Here is a 26,026-nt window from a genome sequence, read left to right as displayed (position 1 = left end):
AGTATGCGCTCTGAGGTTTTATTATTGCTCTTATATATATTTATATATATTAGTGCTGTAAAGCGCTTTTTTTTAAACTAATTAATCGCAAAAAAAAAAAAATCCATAGTTATTTACTCATTAATTAATTATTTACTTGAATAATATCTTGGAATTAATGTAAAGTCACCAAATAATATGTGTATTTTAATTTAAGGACTATTCTACTAGATTTCTTTGCTCCTTGAATATGATCTAATCTGAGGCATCTTTACAGGCCTTTTCCTTTGAATTAGTTGTGCCCACATGCAGCACACTTGAACAGTTTTGGTGACTTGATCACAGTTTTGTTCTGAGGATGTACTCCTAATTTGGTACAGTGTTTGAATTTAGCTTTGCAAGATATGCAAATTAGTTTTTGAAGTAAATCAAGCGGAATTAACTGTGTTTAACTGCGTTAAAAATCTTTTTGATTGAATTTGGAGTTAACGCTTTAATTTTGACATCCCTAATGTATCGGGAAAATAGTCTTTTACGAAGACTATAAAGCTGCTTTACAGTGTAACAATGTGATTAGAATCGCATCCAATTTCTAATATTTTGGGTTGCCTCATTTTAGCTTGTGCAGGTGTGCCTAATAAAGTGTCATGTGAAAAAAGTGGAAAAACATTTAAACAAATTGGAGAACGACTATGTCTGGTGAAGAACACTTGGGGGGGAAAAAAAAGTGAGAGAGTGGCCCTGTGCTGTGTGTATTGTCTTGAGTTTCCTGGTAGTACTTGTGCGTGATGTAGTCATCATCCTGGAGCAGGAGGCGAGTGCGCGCGGCGGCGGTGGCGGGCCGTATATAAACTCCCACTCTGAGTGGAGCGCTCATCACTTTGGCTGCGGAAGGGCTACAAGTCAGCAATCCAAGGATGAAGCTCCTCTTCGCCGCCACCTTTGCACTCTTTGTGCTCTCATCCTTGTTGGACGAGGCGCACTCGTCGGCCTACGACAAGATTGTGGCGCACAGTCGCATCCGGGCCAGGAACCAAGGGTAAGAAATGACTTGACAGTATTACAAGTTGGTTTTGGAGAGGATCAATATGCTTATTGGCACTTGGTGGGGTTTTTTTAACATAAATTGTAATAAAGTATATTAATTTCATTAAACAACTACTATTTGAAACATTCTTTGGAATGGTGGATTTTGGGTTTAGCTACGAGCTATAAAAATACAACTTAATGCAATGAAATCATGAAACGTTTCACTTGGTCAAACTAAGACAATTCCTTCTTGGCTTTTGCAAATCATGTTCATACACTTATAGATTGGGTATTGCAACCTTTGGACAAATATATTCAAATTATACACAACTTTGGCATAACGAACGAATATGTACAATTTGCTCACTTTGCTGGTCACGTTTGAAGTCTTTCTATTCAACTTTTTCTCGAGCGTTGGTTAGACTGACTCATGTTTGTTGCCCCCCCACCCCCACCCCGATCATCAACGCACCTCAGGCCCAATGTGTGCGCCTTGCAGCAAGTCATGGGGACCAGGAAGAAGTACTTCAGTACGTGTCGCAATTGGTACCAAGGCGCCATCTGTGGAAAGAAAGCGTGAGTAGTTTTATATCATTTCAAAGTCATCTTACAGGTCACCCTTAAAATGTCTGACAGAGGATTTGATTTAAAAAAAAAAAAAAAAAAAAGCACCTTAAATGAAGAGTGCGGCAAACAATCGCCGTCACTTCCACTAACAACCCAGGCTAAACTTTCAAATCTTGTCCTTGACGACAATGTACTACTTTTTGATTAGACAAGGCTTTGGCTCCCTCTTGTGGCATCTCATAAAAAAAAATCCTAAACAGCGCTTAAGTGCAGTGTTATCTTGGAATAGGTTGAACAGAAAAGAAAACCGCAAGAAATGACTTCACGAAGTGTGAATGAGAACTTTTCTTTTATGATCGGCGCTGTCATCCAGTTTATAGAGTCATTCGCGCGTTGTGGTGGCGTATTGGACATATGTTTCCAATGTTTGTGCATTAATCTTGAGTCTCATCTTGCAAATGTATTATTTTTTTCCACCCTGAGAGAAACTTGTGATGCCGCTTAAGGATGAAACGGTTTTCTGGGGGAAGTGAAACTCTTTGTAGTCTTTGCAGTAATGGATCGACTTGTTCATTAGCTTTTGGAGGGTGGCCAGTGGCCACTGTTTGAGTGTCAGTGCGGTGAACCGCCGACTTCAGGATGTGGCTCCGAATTGCTGACACGATTCATGAATGGAAAAGCCCGCCGTTTACTCCAAACTGCACAGCTTCGTTTTTCTCTCGCTCTCTTGCCATTTCTGACTTCTCGGCGCTTTTGTGTTAAAACATGTTCAAACAAAAAGCTCCCCTTCTGGAAGCTGCATGCAACACGACAATCCAGAATCGCTAAAAACGTGAACTGTACACAACCACAAAATTGTTTTCTTTCAAGTAAACAATTCCATGTGCATTTCCCTCAAAAGCGTCCTCCACGCTGCTGATCAGTAACTGTGCGGGAATACAGCCCCCGTAGAGGATATATTCTACTTGACCAACTGACCGTGAATTTTTTTTTTTTTTTAAGGAGACGCTGACGAGTCAAAATTTTCCGAATGCTTGGCCAGACACAATTCTTCTCTTTTTTTTTTTAATATGCTGACTGTGCCGCTGTGTGATCTCATCGCAGTACCTCCGAGTCTCATACGGACCACAAATAAGTACAATTAATAACATGGGTGACTTTTACAGCCACATCCCATTTTTTTACTTCAAGATTAGAGCCCTGTCTTTGATCGGAATGTCAAGTATACATTTTTCATACAGACAGACAGATAGATAGATCGTCCCTTTTCCCAAAAAGTGTTTTTCTTAAATGAGGGTTGGCCACATTTGGCGGTTTTGTCGTCTGACTGCAGACTGCATCCGAGCCAGCATCTTTTCTTCATCAGATGATTCAAGCACGCGACATTTTTTGCAACACGTTGTTTTGTCCCCAAAAAATGCCGGAATGTGCACAGGCTCTCAATTGTTGTCCATTTAGAAACGCAGGTGACTCACATATGGAGCCCCCCTAGATTTTTCTATATTAGTTTATTTGCTAATTTTTTTTGAAGTTTTATTTGTAAGTGTAAGCGACAGAGCAGAAACGGAGGTATAACCGTTTATATGTTTCTACCGTATATATCCGTACGTATATAACCGTGGCGTTCTTGTGGCTCTTTTTTTTATGTCACTGAACCTCAAAAGTTTTGTAATAGAGGAAACGAGGTCCAAACATGTTCAGACCTGCGGACCTGAGCTGTATAGCCAGGTTTTTTTTTTATGGTCCTCTTCCTGCCACCTTGGGTGATCGCCTGCAATTTAACTGCATCTCCAGCGGCCAACACACATGCTCAAGCAACACAGCATCACCTGAACCCCTGTTCATCGAGGGGACACGTGCTGCCACCACCACCTAACCGCAATCCGTACAAGTCTGCACTACAGAGAGATATATAAAAAAATATATTCAAAAATCATATCATATGTATATGTAGTTCTAACACATTTTGTAATCAAAAACATTTGAAAAAAAATGAAGGGACATATGATAGTATCTGTATATTAGCCATGCCATTAAGAGGCGGGGCCTGGCAAAGTTTTTTCATTCTGCAAAGTTTGAGAGCCTGCTGGAAGGTTTGAAATGTCCCATTCGAGGGTTAAAAAAAATAAAAAAATCTTCCAGTCAAACATAAAAAAAAATAAACATGGCTGACAACAAAAATACGTTTAGAGTAAGATACCGAAATTTTGGGCGCACAATTTGTCCAATGGTGTAAGAATGCATGGTCACGCATCAAAAGAAGGCGCTCCTAGTTAACACTATGCTTTTTTTTTTTTTTCATTCAGAACTATTTACAGTAAATATGACTTTGCTACTTTGTTAGCTTAGCTTAGTGATACAGTACAGCACATTCCGACTTGTGAGCAAATTCAGGTTATGGCTGACATGCTGAGTTTTATACAACAAGTAATGCTTCTACTCTGTCACTTTTGGTCTCATTCATGCTAAATGCTACTTGTTCACGTAAGCGCGCAATACTTTGAGTTCAATACTTTCCATAGAAGCGACCATAAAGGGTCTTTGTGCTGACCAAATTGTTCTGAAGTCTAACATTGAGTACTCTGCACTTCTGCGTGCCAAAATGAGGTTAACCAAATGGCAAGCAACAACCAAACTGATTGTGAGCCTGGATCTGTAATATAAAGCTGCAATTTTAACGTTAGCTTAATCCAGGTGGCAGCTTTCCCATTAGCTTTTGGCGCAAGATGCGAGACTACGTGGCATCTTTTGAAGACAAACGGTCACATCTGGAAACACTGTGACAATGCGGTCGCATGCCAGAAACTACATATAATCCAACGGTGCCTGTAGTCAGCCTTTTAAAAGGATTTCCGACCTATCTGAGGTTGTTTATAATACTTGTTTCACTTTTAGGATCGTCCTTTACGAGTGCTGCCCAGGATACATGAAGTTGGATGGAATGCGCGGTTGCCCTGCAGGTGTGTGGCGTTACCCGATTTACGTCCGAGTTCATTTATACAAGTTTTATCCAGCCATGTATTCCAAACTCGGCGAGCAGAAGTTTGTTATTTCTCCGCTAAGGGATGCTCTCACATGTTGCTGACACATGTTCTTTAAGGGTGCGCGTACAACACGTTATAGACAGACGAGTATAACACGCTCCAATTTTCCCGAGCGGAAGTCATGACAGAATGATGAAACTTGGTTAATTAGCATTCCCACTGATGACCATTCATGGTTAACTCACTTACTACCATTGACGGCTATAGACGTCAAAGATCCATTTTTTTTTTTTCACGTCTTGTTGTGAATGAGTTAATAATGTGTTGCAATATTTCTTTGTTCAAACAATAGAAAAGGTTTTCAACTTTAATGACGCCTGAGGAGTGCATAGTAAAAGTCCGTTTTGCCGACTCACGCCAGTGTTAAAAGTTAAAACTAACCACTACTGTAATATTGTGCAGCATATAACCAGTCAGTGGCTAATTAGCTTGCACCTAGCGTTAGCAATCAACAATGGCTGAGAATTTACAACAGGAGTCATGGAAATAAATATTTCCGTATCTACACACTGCCCATGTTATGCTAAGGGTAATGTTGGTCTTTTTCCAAAATGTCTGACCTTTGAGACGTGATAATTCTGAGGCAATCCCTGAAGTTGTGGATTTCCTTCCCGCCCCACAGTGGCCCCGATCGACCATGTGTACGGCACGCTGGGCATGGTGAAGGCCCATTCCACCCAACAATACGCTGACATTTCCAAGCTGAGGGCCGAGATCGAGGGATCCGGTTCGTACACCTTCTTTGCGCCCAGCAATGACGCCTGGAAGCTTTTGGATGAGGTGAGATCACACCGACAGATCCAAAATGGCGTCACTGATAACATTTCAACAAGTTCTCAATGTGATACTAACAATAAGAACCAGAAGTCTACATATTGTCAGTTTAAGTACTAAATGGATGACAGACAGATCAAAATGCAGCCGTGGAGCCTTTTTCTGCCTGATGCAGAAGAATGACTAATTTGAAGCCCACACAGGAAGTGCTTCTCAAATAGTGGGCCGAATATCTTGAATCTGTTCGGACCTTCGGATCTTGAACAATCAAAAACTCAACCTTAGTTGACTTTCCTTCTCTCTGCTAATGTCTTTTTTTTTTTTTACATTGTTATATGATGAGGAAATTTTCACAAAAGTATGGCGTACAAAGTACAAACATTTTTTTCAAATGCATATTGTAACAAGTACCGATTCCTGGAAAATCTATTTAAGTGTTTACAATCTTTATACTTTTACGTTTACTTCCCACTCCGACTGGGACAGCATTTCCATCTTATCCTTTCTCCTGTGACAGAACACGCGTGCTGCGCTTGTCAGCAACGTCAACATCGAGCTATACAACGCCCTGCATTACCACATGGTCAACAGGCGCCTCCTGACCAAAGACTTGCGCAACGGCATGACAATCACGTCCATGTACAACGACCTGGGTCTGCTCATCAATCACTACTCCAACGGGGTGAGTGCCGGCTTCGTTGACGCCATGAGGCCTGGCGACGGCCTCATGGCGTCACAAGTTAGAAACGGAGCGTGTCGCGCCCGCAGGTGGTGACCGTCAACTGCGCCAGGATCATCCATGGCAACCAGGTGGCCACCAACGGCGTCGTCCACGTGATCGACCGCGTCATCAGCGCCGTCGGGACCACCATTAAGGACGTCATTGAGATTAATGAGGACCTTGAGTCGCTCAATGTGAGTGTTGGCATCTGTAGCGCAAGTTTTGTTTTACGTATCCTTAAAAGGGGCAAAATGATTTGTGTGCCAATAAACTGTGACAACATTTCAAAACATTAGCCTGGCCGTATTGTTGGGTATTTACTGTTAATATTGTTTTTAGCGTCAAGGAGGTCGTGCTAGATGCTCCTTTATATTCTGTGATAGTAGCGTTATTGGCTACAGTGGTGACGTAATTCCAGGCGAAGTCTTCGGTCTAGCAGCTTACGCCGTTACCCACGCAAACGAGAAGAGAACTTGTCGGAGCCATGCTTTTAAAGTGCACTCGTTGCAGCATGCAGGACTATCCGGTTGTTTATCAGCATTCCCAGCAAACACCAGTTCTGTTTATTTGTGCTACTATGTTTGTGTATCGCAAACTTTCTTCCTGTTTGAATTCCTGTGACGAATGAGAGACAAGTTCCAAGAAAAATTTGGTCTAAATACTCTTGATATAAAAATTTCCTTCTGTTTCATCTCTGGTCCTGATCAAGTTGTCTTGCCTGCTTCAACGTGACCCTCTTGCTTCCTTCCATCCAGGATATCGCCCAAAACTCCGGCTTGTTGGACAAGCTGGGCCAGCCCGGACATTTCACTCTCTTCGCCCCCACCAACGAAGCTTTTGGCAAGCTTGGAGGAGACGTGCTGGAGAGGCTCCAGAGCGACAAGCAAGCCCTCCAAGGTACATCACATGTTTGCTCTCGGGGATGATGAATGGTCCCCCGGGCATCTCTCAGCGCTGCTTTGCAGTCTCCAACCTTCACACAAGGTGTCTTTGTAGCGAAAAGGTGAAGGTAGCCGCATAGATCTGCATAATTCAAAATTCTCAGACTTTGCGTTTGCTTGAGTTTTTTTTGTCACAGGTTCAATCGGCTCCAATTGGAAACAGCTGAAACCGCAAAATTCTGTGCAATGAGTCTGGAACATAGACACACTTTGGCAAGCCACGCATAACAAAGTTTAGTGGGGAATAATAACAGAAATTAGTCTCCACTTTCAAATCGGGCATGTAATCGTGAACAAAAAGTCAACAGATGAAAGAGAATGTAATAGGATCACACATTTGCACTGATAAAGTCCTTTTGCGAGGTAGCAAATTGGATTTTGTTGAGCTTTTGTTGGTAAAATTATGCTCAAATTTTAACAAGGTGATGTTCTTGTCTGCAGCAACATAAATCATCTTTCCTTGGAAGCAGTAGTTACACAAAGTAGCCTGGTCAACCTCAAATATTTTATTGGTTGATGATGTCACATCGCACAATCCCACACAAAGTTAAACAGAACCGTGGCAGAATCCCAAGTGGTTATCCTCAAGGACCCGAAGGATCCAAGGGTCTTCTGGTTCCCGCGTTGTAACATAAGCTGAAGCACCGAGCGGCCCGAGCGGCTAACAAGCCAATTCACCAATGTGACGACGTTCATTCTGGACTTGCCTTTGTTTTCCAGCTCTTCTGAACTTCCACCTCCTGGACTCCGTGCAATGCTCTGAGGCCATCATGGCCGGCACCTCTTATGAGACCCTGGAGGGCAACAACATTGTAATTGGTTGTGACGGCGAGAGCTTGACCGTCAATGGCATTAAGATGGTGCTCAAGAAGGACATTGTCACAACCAATGGCGTCATCCACCTCATTGACCAAGTGCTCATGCCAGACTCAGGTTAGACCGGCCTTCTCTCTTCTGTTCATCTTCACTGACCGTTGGCTTACCAACAGACAACCAGGCTTCATTAGTACAACATGTGAAAAGTCATTCATCCCAAACGTCGTCCAATGGCTTACTAAATACGACACATGATTCCTGCATATGCCACTGATTAAATATGGCTACCAATTTTTTATTAAGCCCAACTGAAACCTAATCTAGTCCTCTTGTTTTGCAAATCCCAATGTGACCCGTTTTTTAACTGAGTAGGGATTCTCTCTGCTTCTTAAGCCAAACAGGTGATGGAACTGATGGGAAGTTCCCAGTCCACTTTCAGCGACATGGTGTCCGAGCTGGGCCTCTCCGCCGCCATGAGGCCCAAGGCCGAGTACACACTCCTGGCCCCGCTCAACACGGCCTTCAACGGTAAGGACCAAACTGTGCAATCGGATGCGTCAAACAACTCCATGTTCTCCCACTCAGGATGAAAGTGAGTGGAAACCTTGTTGTTGAATTTGTCTAATGTGCAAAACAGTCAATGGGGACTGGAAATGTTATTGTTTTTGGCGAGCGAGCCAAAAGCTGGAAATAACAGGACCCTCATGCTCACTCTGCAAATTCTTCTTGTAGTGGAAACAAAATTTGTAGTTTCATGCGCACCATCCAGCAGCTGAGTTTGATCTTGTGGCATAAATCATTCCTAACCGCTGTGCCGGTGCTTATCCACGCTCCGTTTGGGGACTTACAACTTGTGAGGGATGAGCACATCGTGAGCTGTTTCCACGTTTGTCGCTGCAGATGAGGTGATGTCCATGGATCAGAGAATGTTTAAGATGATCCTGGAGAACCACATCCTGAAGAAAAAGATCGTCCTCGGACAACTGTACAACGGGCAGACGCTGGAGACCATTGGCGGAAAGCTTCTGAGGGTCTTCATCTATCGCACCGTGAGTCGTCCTCTTTGAAAAGCATCGAGCCTTGTGGGACTGAGCGGTGATCTCCAGTACTTTGTCGCGGTTCTTTTGCAGGCCGTGTGCATTGAGAACTCCTGCCTCATCAGGGGAAGCAAGGAGGGAAGCAACGGCGCGCTCCACCTCATGAGGAGCTTCCTCAAACCGGCCGAAAATACCATGTTTGACATTCTGAGAGAGAACGGCGGGTTCAAGTAAGTACAATCCAAGTCTTTATGAAAGCAGACCTTGGCATTAAATGCGGCGTTACCCGTTTAAACCGCAGCGTTTTAAATCTTTCCAACGGCCATATTTTCCAGACCATAAGGCGCACTCGCACATAAGCCGCAGCAATGCTTAAAAAAAAAAAACACGGAAAAATGATATACAAGCCGCAGTTTTCAATGTAGTAGTTGCATGTACAGTACAATTTTTTCCGGGCTATAAGCCGCTACTTTTTTCTTACATTTTGAACCATGCGGCTCATACAATGGTGCAGCTTTTCTGTGGATTTTTCTTTCACCGGTAGGGGGCGCTCTATAGTTCAGAAAATACGCAAAATAAATCTCAATACTTTTTTTCTCTTGGGTCTGTTCTGTTTTAATGAGCAAAGTTGTTGCCGTGTTAAAAGGCACTGTTTTAACAATCTGTTTATGTACCGTAGGACAAAAAAAAAAAAAAATCAAGATTTATTTAGAATGTTTTCTGAACTATAGAGCGCCCTACCGGTGAAAGAAAACTCCACAGAAAAGCCGCACCGTAGCGGCTTATTATCCAGAAAATACAGTATATGGGTATGAGGAAAAGATGTTGCCGTACTCCCGGTGTCAAGTTTCTCTCTGTGCTGCAGGATCTTTTTGTCACTGATGGAAGACGCCGGATTGACGGACCTGCTGAGGCAAACGGGAGACTTCACATTATTTGCCCCGACTGACAAGGCTTTTGCCGGCTTAAAGGAGAGAGACTTCACACTGCTGAAGAGTAGGCCTTATGCGCACCTCGTACGAGAACAAAAATGTGTTGCTAGCTGACTCTTGATCTCTGGAAATTTAGGTGACATACACGCTCTCAGAACAATCCTCCTGTACCACATCAATAACGGCATCTTCATTGGTGGCGGTTTGGAGACGGGAGTAACGAACCTTCTCAAGTCCCTGCAAGGCAGCAACCTCAAAGTGATGTTTGTGAGTCGACTTACACATATTGCCACGTTTCTGTTTTTCGTTTTTTAGCATATCAAGCAGTTATTTGTGGCGCAATTATCCAATGAGCTCAACTTACAGCAAGCTGCTAGCTATTATTACGAGGAGTCATGCGAGTTCTTGGGTTTGAGGTTTGTGGATGTTGTCTTTCGCAGGCAAACGACACCATGCGAGTCAACTTGGTACAAATCCCCGATTCTGACATCATGGCCACAAATGGAGTCATTCACTTTGTCAACCAACTCTTGTATCCTGCAGGTACAGTTTTCCACTTCATGTCAAATCTGTCAAGCTGCGTGATGCACCGCTCGCTACACTCAATGTTGGTTTTTATAAATGAGAGTGTGTGGATTTTCACGCAGATATCCCCGTTGGAAGCCAGGATCTCCTCTCGCTACTGAAGAGGCTCATTAGTTACGTACAGATTAAGGTTAGTCAGAAGGTTCAAAGGTTTAAATATTGTTCCATAAGACTGAATTCGTAAGAAGGCAACCTCCGAACTAGGTAGAGCACATTTAAACTGGGTTTTATCCGCTTACATAATTCAAGAGGAAAAACGCAAGAAACAAAATCTGTAGGACAAGTTCAAGAACGTTGGAAAGAACTAAAATGAGTCGGAAATTTCCGTTTCAAAACAAATGGGTTCTTGTGACTTTTTGTGGTTCGACTCAAGTTACACACGTCATGTGACCAACGGAAAGCATGTTCTGTACAGCGTTTTGTAGAATGTCCACTAACATGTTTCCATTTTTTGAATCTGTAGTACATCCCAGGATTCAGATACCAGGAAATCCCCCTCACGTTTTTGAGTGAGTAGAAAACTCATTTCAATTTGCGACGCGTTTCAAATCTCGCGAGAACGCTCATTAATGGCTTCCTTTCTCCTGTTGTCATTAGAAAAGATCATCACACGAGTTGTTGAAGGTACAGTAATGACGATTAAGCATCATCATGTGATTCCCCATCGAGAAATTCTTGACCCTTGCACAGGCTTCGGTTAGCGAAAGAGTTGCACGACACGTCGTTTCATTTAGTGGCTGGCCAACCCTCATACGATAGAATTCAGCAATTAATATGAAAAGGTACGGTAAATAAAAAGCCTCAAGCAGTTCATTATTGAGTTCAAATACTGTTCACACTCGGCAGAAGTCAGATTAAAGCAAGCAGTGACATGTTGATTAGCGGTCTCACAGATCACTGCACCTCGATCAGTTAAATCCTGCGTCACTGATGAGTGACGGGTACACCGCCATTTGAACCTCTGCACCTCTCTTGGCACTTTTTCACCAAGCCGTCAGATAACCGGAAAATCTTCGTTTAAATCCAGAGGAGGTTTTCCACGGCATGATTTGCTACCGACCACAAAGGGGAGTCCCTAGCCTTGATGAGCCGTGACGAGTGACCAAAAACTCAAAGCCATCCCTGTCGCATATAATGCACAAAACAGATGCCCCCTTTTTATGTGAAACAGATGTGGTCAATGACGTAATGGCTTCTTCCTTGGCACATGGTGCAGAACTCTGCGGAACTCCACAAAGAAAAATGGACTGACTGGAGTCATGACTTGTTTTAAGTCGGACTTGAGTTGTCCATGCTCTGTGTTGTAGTCATTTACAAACAAAGAGTCAAAACAAATTCAAGATAATGAACAGGCCGCGACATGCCGATTTTCACGACAAACCCTCAAAACGATCACATTTTGGCACCAGGCGCCGCATACAGATGGCGTAGGGGGAAAAAAAATATTGCAATTCAGCATCACCCGTCCAACTTGGATAAACAACAAGCTTGAGTGAGGAATCCTCTCATGGTGAGTCACATTCTTTCTGATCCAGGAAAAGGTCTATTGGTCAAAATGCATCCACGAAAATTCTTTGGATTCTGTCCTCTTTAGCTCCCGACGTGACTAAAGTGACGAGGGTCATCCAACAGGAACCGTCCATCACAAAGGTGACCAGGGTCATTGAAGCCCAACCGTCCATCACCAAGGTGACCAGAGTCATTGAAAGTGATCCCACCATCACCAAAGTCACCAGAGTTGTCTCAGGCAAGTGTTTTCATGGGAATAAAACCGCACACAGTGACACTTTGGTGAAACTGGTGAAGAATCACCGCATCTCCACTTCAAACAATATGAGCCACATGCTGCTTCACCACAATATTCTCATCAAGATGTCCATGACACACTCAAATGGTTGTAGGTGATTTATTGCGTCATTGGATGTGTTCTTTCCAGGTCCTCAGTATTCAGTCAGCACTGGCACCTCCCACGTTGCCGTGGACGGTCAGTCAAACTATCTTACGGAACGCTCTAAAAATGATGGTGACCTTTATAAGCGGCCTTTTCTTCTTCCTTTAGGTTCTAACATTGCAGAGATCTCCAACATTGAAACCAATAAGAATTTTGACGGCGACCACCTCGTGAAAATGATCAAAGGTGAGCTAGGAGCGACCTGCTTTGTGCATGCTAATAAGGGGCAAACACCGTTTGACCGGATGATGTTTGCTTGCCTCCATATAGAAGGCGTTTCAAGGAGAAACCCTCCTCACAGAGTTTTAGGTAAAGCAATGATTCACTCTGTGAATGCTGCTGCTCCGGCAAAAAAAAAAAAAAAAAGCATTGAACAGAGTTCAACTTGCAAGCCGGGTTGAGTCTGCTTTCAACTGTCATTCAAAGAAAGGCGACTTGTCTTTGAATGACCTGAAATGTGTGTACTGCTGCTGTGTGTGTTTAATTCAGAGAAACTGGGAAGGAGGACGTTTCGACTGCTTAGCTACGTTATTTAACGGAAAAATAGAAAAAAAAGTTGAGAATTTTGTGGGGGGAAAAAGTTGACCAGTTTGACCAACAAAAGTTTATTGCCGGTCCTCTGCTGTGTTTTTGTTTGGGATATGAGCTACTTTCGGACTGTTTCAATGGCGGAATGCTTTGACTTTCTTGCTGAGAGTAATCTGAAGTCCTTGCTACCCCCCCAGTGATAATTGACAATGATGTTCCGGTTAACTTTTCTATTTCGGCCTCTAAATATAGCAGGCAAGCATGAGGCTGCAAAAACAATCTTTCACCGCGACGTCCATTTAGACCAGCGTCTCTCACCCAATCACCGTCTCAACCTCGCCTCCTCTTACAGACCTTCCGTAGCTGATGAAACATAACGACAAATTCATATGTTTAACTATTCAAATTTACAACTTTCAATCGTGTTGGCCTTGTAAGGACAAACACGAAGCTCGCGCCAGACAGCCTGGCTTAGCAAAACGTCAGGAAACGAGTAAATAGCCAACTGCTAAGCAACAAAAAGCATCCAGCAGCGCACATTTCATTTAATCTCTTGTTTCCAGACACCGTAACACAGTAGAACACGATCAAGGTTCGTGTTCTCCCCACTCCTATCTCTGGATGGAGCATAATGGATTCAGGGATTAGGGTTAAGTGGTAACCTTAGGAACCTGAAGCAATGTTCCAAATTATATCTGTGCGATCTTTTATGATTGCGAGTCAATAAGGTCGACTATATTTTGATGATCTGAAAAGCTCAGAGTAGAGTTCACAGGATAATTTTCTTAGTACATCATCATGCGTTCAAAAAATGATTTGTCATATTTCCATCCACCACACATATCAGAGGAGAGCAGAATCTGTTACAAAAATCACATTACACCACCTGCACCACAACTTAGACCTGGTTTTGCCTAGTCTAGTCTTCTAATGCAACCGAAACGAAAAATCAAATCATGTTTTTTGTTTTTCTTCCTAAAATGTCAAACTCTTTGTCTCTAGTCCACGCATGCATTCATGTTGTGCTGTCATGCTTGCTGCTGCACTATTTGGACTAATGTTGTTCGTTTAGCATCCGCCGCCGTATCAATTGAACGCTCAGAGAGGAGATGGTTCCGTGCTCCTGGTGTTGCCAAAATTGATATTTCCATGACGAGAATGCGGATGCAGAGCCTCTAAACCTCATCTCGCTTGTGGAGAACATTCTAAATGTCCTTGTCCTTCTTGTCTTCCAAGCTGGCGGCAGGCGAAGAGGAAGGGACTGAGCCCGGACGAGGGGGGAGTGACCGGAATTCAGGCAGCGAGGCATCAAAGCACAGCAGGTTGAAAGAAAGTGGCTCGCTGACACAGGGACGCACTTTAAATGTCATTTCAAGTGTACACTCGGTTCAAAACGGTTCTGCTAAGCAATCTCCACGGCACTTTGAATGCAGATCCACTTTAAGGGTCTCAAATGCAAACAAATGAACATTCTGGCTCCACTTTCATACGAGCCATTAGGGGAGCAATAAAAGAAAAAAGACGGTTCAATCCTACACTTTTTTACTGTGCCTTTGCTGGAGTCGAAGCAATGAAACTCAAGGAGAAGATTTTCTAAATCCCAGCATGAGAAATCCTGTTTTCGGACCCTTAAATGTTCTTATCTCCTCTGGCTTTTAAGTTGTTAAAAAAAAAAAGTTTCATGCACATTTTTATGTGTGTCTGATTTCCAACAATGTATTCCATCTAAATGTTTCCCTGCTTTCTGTCTTTTTTCCCAAAACCATTTTCCAATAAAGTGCATTCTTTGATATAAACATGCCACTTTTTCCAAAAGGACACCTGACAGTGACAACCTTGCCTATTTCCCAAATTCCTTAAAAGGTCTCGTGTGTCCAACGTTGAATCCTAATTATGCCTCTTTTGTCAATTTACAAGTTTTTCAGAGTACTACACGTGTTTAATAATGTGAAATTCTTCCTCGGCGGCCAAGTTATAATAATTGATGGCGGATGGAGAGCATGGCCATCTGCTTTGGTAAGATCTCAAGAAGAGATTTGAAATAGTAAATCGGACTTTCATGTGAATCCAAATGGACCGGCTTGCAGGACTGTGAAGTCTGCGTGTTTGCTTTGGGTGTCGCAAGTGTATTTTGGATTGAGTTAATCAAGAGCATGACCATTTGATTGAGTGGGAAACTGTTTGAGGTGACTTTTTAAGATTGAAAAAAAAATCATGGGTAATTCTGAGTTACTCTACATGAATGTAACCATAAAACTCTTCAGAATATTGTCTAAGGCTAGTACAGTGAATTGAATGATAGTGGACCCAGAAATAAGACCTGAGGAACTGTGTTAACACTAGTATGGATTATTTATCAAAATCACCCAGTCAACAACTTTTTAGCTAATTATCTTCAATTAGTGCTAATTGGCTAATTATCTTCAATTAGCCAATTAGCAGATGATGCTAACTAGCATCTCGCTATCCTCCTGCGTACAGTTGCTGAGAACGCATCTGCAACCTGATCGTGCCGAAATATGGGAAATGACCTCAACCTTGACCTACTGTTGCATCCATCACTGCTTACGTGATGTTTTCAACACATGTCGGCAAAGGAAGTGCTATGGAAAGCCGTCGTGGCGTCAGGTGAAGGACAGCCCACATTCAAGACGCTGGAGCTGAATGTGACGAAATTTACAGCTGACGACACCTCTCACAATGTCGCTATTTTATGCGTCACTGCACTCATAAACCTTTGCGCTACTTGGTAGGCGCAACATTGCCATGCGTTCACAAAACTTTAAACGAACAGACTTCATAGGCCATGGATTCATTCAGCAACTGGCAACTCGTTGTACTTCTCCAACGCTGCGGACTAAGAAAACATCTGTTGGAAGACCTGATGGTTTTTCCATTTGGTTTGCGTGTGTGTTTTTTTTTGTTGTTTTTTTTTGCACAACTCAGCAGTGTTGTTCCAATCAATGATTGAGTCATGGATTCAAATTTCTGTGGATGTGGCGACCCCAAAGCGATCTGACGCTTGTCGTTAAGTGAAACCAGACTGGCGACATGTTCGCTGGTACTCAAAACCGCAACAAGGGACCAACATAATCCAAGTGAATTTATTAGCCCGCCTGCTATTTTTGTTCGTCCATGATGCCAAAAATGTTCACGGGTCAAATTTATTCACTGAAATAACATATATCAAGTATTTTATTACAAAGCATGAACGAGCACATCGCAACACTATTATTACCTATTTGGTCAATATTTAATGCACCTACTGGAATCTAACCCCCCCCCCCTAGTTTTTTTTTCTTTTTGTGACTACTCTGCTTACACAGTAGTGGAATAAAATCATTTGAGGTTTACATGTTATTTTATTCAACTTTTATTTGTTTTTTTCAATTGACATTACAAGCTCATATGGTGGTAAATAAAATGAAACCCATTTTATGTGTCCATGTTAACAGTGTTGTTTTACAGAGGGTCGAATTGATCCGCAGAAAAAAGTTTAAAAAAAGAAAAAAAACAGAACTGCTACTGCTGCCCTTGTTTCTTCTACTGTCTTATTATATTTAATATACATATACATATATATATATATATATATATATATATTATTTATTCACGTCTTTTCATGATCAGACTTGCCATTTGCCTATTTTTTTTTTTAGATATTTTTGACAAAGGTGTTTTTAGAGTGTACGAATTACAATATCTCAAAAGAACATCAATCAGTAAAATATGACAGTGAGGAGAAAAATGAAGAGGAAATATGCTGGAGGCCATCATCTGAGATGACTAATAAATGTGCTATTTATTTACGCCGTGTATCTATTTGAGCGTCAAACTTAAATAAAAAATGTCAGAAATGAAAATTTGCTGGGGCAGAAAAAAAAGGGCTACGCTGCCTTTACTTAGCAATTGTGAAGAATCAAGCACGCACTGACTTGTCAAACAGAGACAATGTCACACATTGGAGAATTTAATAACATTCCAACAGACTGTTGCTGTTTAAAAGTCACGTCAAATAAAATGAAAAAATTAGCTGTGAGCATCTCTCATATGCGCTTTCAATTTTAGAGCTGCTCACAACTATTATTTCTATAATTGATTAATCTGTGCCGAAAAAGTTGGTTTTCCATCCATTTCCATTTTTCTTTTGCCAAAACATTCACCGCTGCAGCTGCGATGACTTTACTAGTTGTATATCGCCGAACATAATAGACTGTCTCATTGTGTTGGGATTAAGTGTTCCCTGCCGCGCCAACGCACAAAGTCTTCGAATGAAGCGAGAACAAGCATCAAGAGGCACCTTGTCACATTCAAACATAAAACTCCTCACGGGTGTGAGATCTAAAATTGGCCTGATCTTAAGCGTCAGCTGGAAAGTCAAACCGCCGGCTCGTCGTGTTATCAACTCCAAATCTTTGCGGAGGAAGTTGTTTTGAGTAATTACAGCCGAGTAAATCTATAGCGATGATGTGATGACGTGTGAAGACACACAAGTCACATCCTTACTGATAAAAATAATTGCTCCTAAAAATTCTGCTTTTACAAACAATGAGCATTGGCATATTTCCGCAAACAGAAGAGAGCACTCTGACAATAATGAGGTAGCAGTAGAAATTAATTAATCAATTAATCGATGTTGCCTTCCATTCAAGCCTTGTCATCTATTTTCTTGATCAAACGTATGCACATAAGTCTTCATTTACATTCTGAGCAGCAAACCAAGTGTCTGATGTGTGCGTAGCCTGTTGCTGAGCGGCGTCCAAAATAAACGGCCACTCCGATGAAACGTAGCTTGGCAAGCGTCGCATGTTTTAACGGCGGCCGTACGCCTCCTCGTGAGTCAGCGCTCTACGAAAGACGTGCTGCCAAGTGGCGGGCGTCCAGCGCGATGCTCAAACTGTTTACGCTACGCTACGTCCAAGTGTTATAAGGTCGTGATATAACTTGTGTGAAGAACTCTCATTTGCTTTTAATGACGACACTGCAGCTGCGGGAAGACAAACAGCATTGAAGCTGCCAAAAAAGTACGTAGTTGCATTACAAGGAGTCCTGTTGGGACGTTGCGGGGGACACACAAAGACATACGGTATTTTTGGGGAAGTTTAAGCGTAAATTGAAAAGAAGAAGAAGAAGACGAAGAGAGAAGACTTTTTTTCACAATTGAACAAGGATTCCGTTATCTTAATAATAATATGCCCATGACTTAGTTTGTTGAAAATTAGTGAGGTTCGCCCCTGTGGTTAGTATTTGCAGAGCGGTGCCTTGACTTACAAGTTGAATTCATTCCTTGATGGCATTCATTACTCAAAAACACTCATGCATAAAAATGTCCCTCCAGTTGAAATTAATGGAAAATATCTTCAATTGAAAAATTTTAAGAAGTCAATTTTCTACTTTTTTCCCCCCTTTTTGGTCATTGCAATCATGTATGACAGTTCAGATTTTGTGAAGATTGCAACTAAATCAAGCAATTTGTGGCAAATTGCATCGCTACCTCGGAGGAATGGAACAGAAAAACAAGTCCGGAAGGCCGACACAATCGCTTCTGTCGACGTGAGGCTTTTGAGTTTTCCACTATTTATACTTGCCACTAAAGGTTTCCGAGGCAACGCTGATTTACGTCAAGTACAAACGGCATCGTGAGGAAGCCGTTAAAGAAACAAACGCGCAGTAACCGTTGGCGGCCATTCTGGATTTATGTCAACGTCAGAGAGTAGAATGTGATCCAAAGCGTATACGAGGAGGACCGCGTCCACGGCGCAAAAGACGGAATGCTCATCGTCATTACGTCAATGTGTGTGTAGAAACGGCAAACCTATATTTCCTAATGTGAGGCAACAAGGTAATAAGTGCCAAATGATGGATGCCGTACTTCATTTTCCACCTCTCAGTGTGCATAAAAGCCGCCGACTTGGAAACGGATATTTGGCCGGTTGCAAAGGCACCAGACGTTTATGCAGCCTTGGAAGTCACTTAAGGAACTCATCACTGACGACTCAGAAGCACTCGGATTAAATGGATCTAACGGTACATGATTCGATCTTACTTATGATACAAAACCCTCATTTGAAATCCAAAATAGAAAACCTAAATTGGGCTTTGAATGCATAACCGGGCACTTCACAGTGTTACAGGCTTAGCCTGGGACAGCAATGTGGCGTGTGGCGTGTGACGTGTGTTGGTGGCGGGAGGAGAGACCCGGAAGAGAAATGTGTGTTAAATGAAACAGGAAAAGGGACATATGACAATAAATAATAAACTCGTTTGCTAACCGAATTGGCGCCTCGTCGTCTGTGTCGTGTCCACCCCGCTGACTCCAGTCAGTTCGCCCTCACCACGATGTGGAGCTGAGAAAACTGACACAAGCCTGATCCAGGAAGGTAACAACGGACTGAATGAAGCGGGCATTATATTGTCGGGTCGTTCTTGAACGATTGGTTCAAAAAGAAAAAAATCTTTTCTGTGAAAGTGACTGAATGAATCGTTTCCTCATGTGATTTGTTATTTTCTCAGTCCATTTGAGCTCAACAACGTGCATTTCGGCAATCAGCAGCCAGCGTCAGACGGAGGAGGGATTTGACTGAAAATACGGACACGGTATCGGCGTTCACGGATTCGGTGAGGCCATTTTCCATTCACAAATGATTCGGTGAATGTATATGCAGCCGTTTCCTATTCACATACAATTCGGTGAAAAAAGTGAGGTCATTTCCCGTTTGCGAACGATTCAGTGAGTGAACGTGCTGCCATTTCCCGTGACGTACGATTTGATGAAAGAAAGTGATGTCATTTCCTATTCGCCAACGATTCAGTGAGTGAACGCTCTACTGCCATTCTTGTTCGTACATTACATCTGCAACGTTTTAATAGAAACAATAACACAAATGCACAAATTCCAATTACTGCAAAATCACGGTGAGCACAAATTTTTTTTATAAGTCACTCCATCCGTGCCCGGGGGCGATGGGGCGTGTTGAGAAGGAGGGCGAATGAATCTTTTCAACGATACCTTTTGATAGACTGATTCTAATTATTCAGTTCACTTTAAAAGAACCGTCATGCCCATCACTAGTGCATGACCCCAGCAAAACATTCCGGCAGGTTCTTCCTTTTCCGCGTGGACGAGTCCAATATTTACAGCATTCTTTCGCGACACGCGTGTGTTCTTGAGCGTGAAAATCAGAGCCTTGAGATAAAGACACGGGAAGAAGAATTCTTTCCATTCGCTCACTATGTGTCGAGACAAGCGGCACCTTTGCCGTGCCGGGATTTATGTCGGAAACAAATCGGGACAAATCACTTGACTTTAATATCCTCACAAGTTTTGAGGTTGTTTGGCCCAAGTCCAGACACACGTTTTCAAAACACCTGTTTGATAGCAGCCGGCCATGTTTAGGTAGATGGAATGACATGTTTCTGCATGATTTGAGCATGAAATAATACAGAATTTATTACGCTGAAGAAAAAAAATGGTGCGTTGAATTTACTCAAATTAATTTTGTCGCACAAAATAAAATCTTTTTAAGTCCATGTGTAGTGTACTTTAAAAATGTGTTTGGATCTAGATGATTTTATTTTGGACAACTCTTGAAATAAAAGTGAGTAAATTCAACAAAAACTTTTTTCATTGTCGTGGGGATGGAACAGTACAGTAAAATTACTGATTCGGTGTATACGTTGGTTTTAAGGCCACAATTCAGTTCCCGTTGCGTACAGTAATGGAACAAAAATGAAAACATACAAAAGTATTTTTCTTCTGTTTAAACAGGAACAAAATTATCGCATACTAAATTTTCGATTCCGTTCAAATGTCATTTCCTCCAGCGTAAGAACAACGTGATGCCAATGTTATTTATTAGCCCGTCTATGGCATTTATTTTTTGTTAGCAATGAGCTAAGCCTCGAAAATCAAACAAGCTAAAAGTAATTCTGTTTGGAGTTGAGCGACAAAGCTTGTGTGAAAACAAATAGTTTATGCGTCGGGGCACATCTGACTTTACGACAAACATACTTGAGTTTAGTGCGACTGGCGTGTGTTAGCTCGCAAGGTCGCGTTGGCGGCTAGCCCGAAGGAATCGAGCCATGTCTTGAGCAGCGCATGTACGACTGCTTCACATTAGTCGGTCTTTATTTCATGTATTTAGCATAGCTGCGCGCAGACGTCGCAGCGAGCGCGGGGACAAAATGTTTTTCCAGACAGAAGAGGCTCGTTTCATCAGGGGAAGTAGCCGGGAAGCACCGCGTGACTCCGCTCATAAATCGAACAAGGCAGAGACAGCTTTACTGGGTGGATGCGGATAAAAAAAAATTAAAAAACCTCCTTTCTCTTTGTCGATCTCGTTTTCAACCAAGTTTCGGTGTCATATTCAAAGCGAACATATACATGACCTCGGACATAAGTTCATTTTTGTTTTCTTTACTTTACATTATTCATGTAGGAGGATGTATCCAACTGAGAAATGTGGGATTTATAGTTGCGCTTCGGTCACACTTGGGTTTGGAACGTCTTTATATCATAACAATGAAGTGGAACTAAACTGGAACACAATGCGTCAAATTGCAATTTGTTTTCATTTATCAAGCATTTGCCCCCCAGAGGAAGCATAAATAATCTTCCAGGGTTAAACGTTGGTCATCGGAAAACCCTTAAAACACAAATGTGCCGTTTTCAAGAAGTCATGGAAAATGGCAAAGTGACTTTTGAATGGCTCGCACACGTATTTGGGTCGCCCGAGAGTTTTTTTTATGTATTTTTTTTGGAGTCATTTAGATTTTGACTGCACTGTTCATTTTAATATTTGAAATAATTGCAACTTTTTAAGCTTTCGAATGTCATCTTGAATTTTAAATGAATGGTTAAAGACTGGGTTAGGGTTTTGAAATCACGTTCAAGAAAAGTTTCAAAGTAGGGTATCAAGATAGGAGGTCGGGTTCAAATGAGGATTTTGAGTAATGAGTCATTTCTGAATTAGGCGTTCAACGTTAATTTCTTTAGACAGTCGGCGTTTCAATGAAGAGTTTATAGACTGAATTAGGTTTTAAAAAAGGATTGCAGTTTCAAAGTAGGGTATCAAAAATGGTTCAAATTTGAAATCGGGGTTTCAAATTTGATTTCATTCGTGCATTAGGGTTTTAAATATGAATTTTAAGATAGAATCTGGGTTTCAAAGAAGGGTTTAAAGACTGTGTTTGGGTTTCAAAAGAGTCGACAAATCTGGTTCGCGTTTCAAACTTAGAGTAGGGATGCAAGATATGGTGAGGAGTTGAAAGTGGGTTTAGGGTTCGGGTTTGAAACTAGGATTAGGGTTTCAAATATGGTGACGTTCTGAATTTAGTTCCACCGAACAAGGAAAAAAAATTCAAGCGGTCCTGCGTGTTACATTGTGGCCATCAACTCGTATACATTTCCAGTGGCGACTTTTTTTTTTCGGTGGCAATGAAAGCATTGCCCCTTCCACAAATTTGCTGGTGGAAGAAATTTGCAAATGTGGTGAGTAAAGTATGAGAACAAAGTTGGACGCGAGAAAAGGAAAATGCTGCTTGTGGGTCCAGGAGCGCCGTGAAATCACATGACTTTTGTTGCGCAACAGGCACGCGTGTGTGTGTGTGTGTGTGTGCGGGGGTGCGTGGGTGTGTGTGTGCGCGCGTGCGTGTGTGTGAAAGCATCTTCGATGTGTGAAAGAGGACACTTTGACCTTTTTTTTTCTTCTTCTTTCAGCTCTGGAGGCACGTTTAACACAGGACACGAGATTATGCATCAAATGTAACGATAGCTTATTCATGAGTAAAAAGTAAGAAGTGCGGGCAAGCTTTCTGGCTAAATAGAAAATCCTTAAATAGCATCATTATGAAAGTTTTAATTGAGAAATGATAGAATAGTAACAGAACAAATTAGCACTTGAAAAATAATTCAACTGTTTCTGGTCAATGTTTAGAAACTACAATGCAGAAATGACATCTGAAATTACTTCCTTCTTTGCACTTCTTTGATGTTTTAGTTTTTCCAAAACCAAAGTCTGTGTCAGTCGCGGGTTGGAACTGTTTTGAAAGTGTACAAAATTATCACACAACAACAAATGTTATTTATTAAAGGAGGAAGTCAAACCTAAAATATTTTTTGCAATACAATGTTCCAAGCGCCTTCACTAGTCTAAACATGAATATTCAGATTAATATTGTGAAAAAAAAGAATTTTTGGAATATGAGTTAAGAAGCAAAATCCAGCTGTTTTTCGCCATCTCATGGGCGGACATTTTTGTCACTTTCTGTCGCCTGAAAATGACATCACAGTTGTACATGGTCCATTAACGACCAATCATGACTCTGTTTCAGATAACAGGTGAGCCGTGATTGGTTGTTCCCTGAGCTCTGAGCAACTTTGATGCCTATGATTTTCAGATGACCGAAGTGACAAAATGGCCACTCCTGAGATGGCTAAAAACAGCGGCATTTGGCTGCTTAACTCATATTTCACAAACGCAATATTAATTGGAAAGCCGTCTTTTGACTATTGAAGGCTCATAGAAAATTTTTTTGTAAAGACATTTTTTGGTTTACTTCCCCTTTAAAAAAATAACTGGGAAAAGAAAATTCTGAATAAAAACAATCAGTAGATATGAAATAAAGTCAAGCTAGAAAAGGCCCAAGAAAACGTTTGAGTTCAAATGAATATTGTCTTCTATGTTGCAAACACAAAGGAGTAAAAGTGTCGATCAACATCAATGGCAACGTTGGCATCGATATTATGCTCAATCTGTCAAAAACTATTACATCATCGTAACAATATGATTTCCAACCATCTTCTATTTTATCTGCGTTCCAAACAACCGCTTATCTTATATCTATCCCGTGCATGCATGTTCGACATGTCCAACGTCTCACAACCAACTGGAAATTGGAGCAAAAGCTAAATTGAAAACACATTTCAGCATCAAGACAGTTTTATTTTCTTCTTCTTCTTCCCTGACATTTATCTTCGCCTTACTTTTCTCTCCCATAAATCCGTGAAATATTTACGAGGATGATGATGTCACTCTTAAAGTATCAGTTATGAAAGGCCAGACCGGTTTTACTGCGATATAATTTCTTCTAATTTGTTCTGTATGTTGATTAATTAAAAATGTGTTCCAAACACAACATTGAACATTTTCTTCGATTTTTCAGTGCATACTGTATGAACATTACTGACAAAATTCATCGGCATGCAGAGTTCAAAGTTGTCAATTGAAAATGACATGGGCTCAGGTAAGGACCAATCACAGCTCACCTGTTTTCTGGGTTAGGTCATGTGACGTTCGCAAGCTGAGCCCTTAGGGCACTATTATGTCAGAGAACACAAAATTCATGTTTTCGGCATGTGAGACACACAGGCACGGGAAGAACATGCAACCTCCACACAGGACGGCCTGAGTTGACATGCCAACCCAGAACCGGTCAGGGGTGAGGCGGACACACGAACCACTCGAAACAAAATGCGTCTGTTTCCTGATGAATGAAACCAAACAACTGTTTGTTGTATCATTTGCTTTCATTGTCTGAGCTTGTGTACACAATTAGAGATTTGTCATCACGATGATCGATCATTCATCATCGGGTCGACCCAGACAATATTGAAACGCTCGCGTTGCATAATTCGGACAGGCGGCTTCATTTAAGAGCAGCCGCATCGGCGCTCGCGTTCCACGAGAAACAATAAGGGAGCGAGAGCGTCATAAATCACCACTAGAGAGGCCCCAACTTCCTGTATTTGCATTCAAATATATTCAAAACTCTGTTGAGATGTAGCAAGTTTCCGCAATATTGGATAAGTGTCAGAAAATGTACTCACTTGTGGTCTGGTCACCACTAGCTACTCTGTAAACAAATACAGTGCAGCTCAGCCTTTGGATAGCACACGTTTAGCGCAAGCACTATGCTATGTAACGTTCTGTAAATATATTTTCAGAGGTTATTTTTAAACAAAAAAAAGCTTTAGACCCAATAGACAATAGATTTGACACAGCAAGTATGAATGTTTGCAAGTTCAAAAATAATTTAAAAACGGTATAATAAAACGACAAATAGAGCAAAACTGATGCTCGCAGAATAGAAATAGCTAAAGCAAGTCCATTTGACCTGCATCGTAATAAGAGTGTTGATAAAATGTTAAAACTCTAGCATGCAATGTGCATTGAATATAATATAAGGTAAACAAATGATCATAAAAGACATATGGAGAGCTCTTAATCACAAAGACTGTTTTTTACTACTGGGGTTCGCCGACCACAATGCTGATCATAAATAACATTGTGGTCATTATACGTATAGCAAATAGCTTCCATGCATAATTCTGGAAATATACAAGAGTAATAAATTGCTTTTGCTCAAGGCGAAAGAAAAACAAGCAGACAAAACATTTCCACTTACGATAGTTTACATTTGGGCTGCGATCTGACGCCCCCCGCAGGCTTTGAACGTTATTACTCATCATCTTGAATTTATATTGATTATTTTCACAACATGCAGTTTAGCAGTTGTATACTTTATTGTGTTTTGTCATTGTACTTCTTTGTTAGGTGAGATAAAAATAAAATCTATGCGTTTATTTATTCAAAAACTGACCTAAAACGTTGTCTGTCTACTGCAGGAAGTGGTCGCTTCAATTCCAGGTGGCAATGTAGCGCCGAACGTTCAATCAGTTTCTTCGCCTGTAAATCACAAGGAGAGTTTTTAAAAATGTGATATTCTCGTCCATTAGAACAGTATAAACCTCTTATTAAGACATTTGTGACATACTATTTGCTTTGTCGCCCTTGACATGACTAAAGGGAAATTTCGTTTGGGGTCAATGTCAGCGTTTCCGGTTATATTTTTTGTTCAAATTTTCACACATTTTTTTCTGTTAATGGTAGACAAAAAGAACTTCATTAACGCAGGGGTGCCCAAACTTGCCCTTAAGTGCAACTGCCCAGCAGGTTTTAGATTGCGCTCATTCGTTGCCATCTCGTGGTGGAAGACGTGAAACATTGATTTTAATAGTCAAAGTACACAAGCTGGTGTACACTTCTGGTTAGCAAATTACAAATTAAAAGATATGCTCGTTAATTTTCATTGGCTTTAATAGATCATCCGACATTGCTCATA

The 26,026-nt window shown here is 41.5% G+C and overlaps 1 protein-coding gene and 1 long non-coding RNA gene across 2 annotated transcripts; one reads left to right on the top strand and one right to left on the bottom strand.

The window, feature by feature from the left end:
* The first annotated feature begins 790 nt into the window (after positions 1–790).
* postnb (periostin, osteoblast specific factor b) lies at positions 791–14,700 on the top strand. The gene is made up of 21 exons (XM_088300403.1): positions 791–1,018; positions 1,486–1,584; positions 4,471–4,535; positions 5,242–5,399; positions 5,911–6,075; positions 6,162–6,308; positions 6,870–7,011; positions 7,776–7,988; positions 8,265–8,399; positions 8,772–8,920; positions 9,002–9,138; positions 9,774–9,904; positions 9,977–10,107; positions 10,281–10,383; positions 10,488–10,555; positions 10,889–10,934; positions 11,023–11,049; positions 12,020–12,172; positions 12,362–12,409; positions 12,485–12,562; positions 14,141–14,700. Exons 1-21 carry the CDS (start codon positions 897–899, stop codon positions 14,167–14,169), a joined length of 2,346 nt encoding a protein of 781 aa, XP_088156529.1. The 5' UTR covers positions 791–896; the 3' UTR covers positions 14,170–14,700.
* Positions 1,469–25,872, bottom strand: LOC148333032 (uncharacterized). The gene is made up of 3 exons (XR_015844223.1): positions 25,679–25,872; positions 25,505–25,590; positions 1,469–1,569 (listed from the first exon to the last, which is right to left on the bottom strand). It is a non-coding gene; the product is annotated as an uncharacterized LOC148333032 (long non-coding RNA).
* Positions 25,873–26,026: the final 154 nt, after the last annotated feature.

The sequence above is a fragment of the Idiotropiscis lumnitzeri genome, chromosome 7, assembly GCF_059441095.1.
Source record: "Idiotropiscis lumnitzeri isolate Australia: NSW breed Sydney's pygmy pipehorse chromosome 7, RoL_Ilum_1.0, whole genome shotgun sequence".
In the NCBI taxonomy this organism is placed as follows: Eukaryota; Metazoa; Chordata; class Actinopteri; order Syngnathiformes; family Syngnathidae; genus Idiotropiscis; species Idiotropiscis lumnitzeri.
This window is presented reverse-complemented; position numbering and strand designations above follow the sequence as displayed.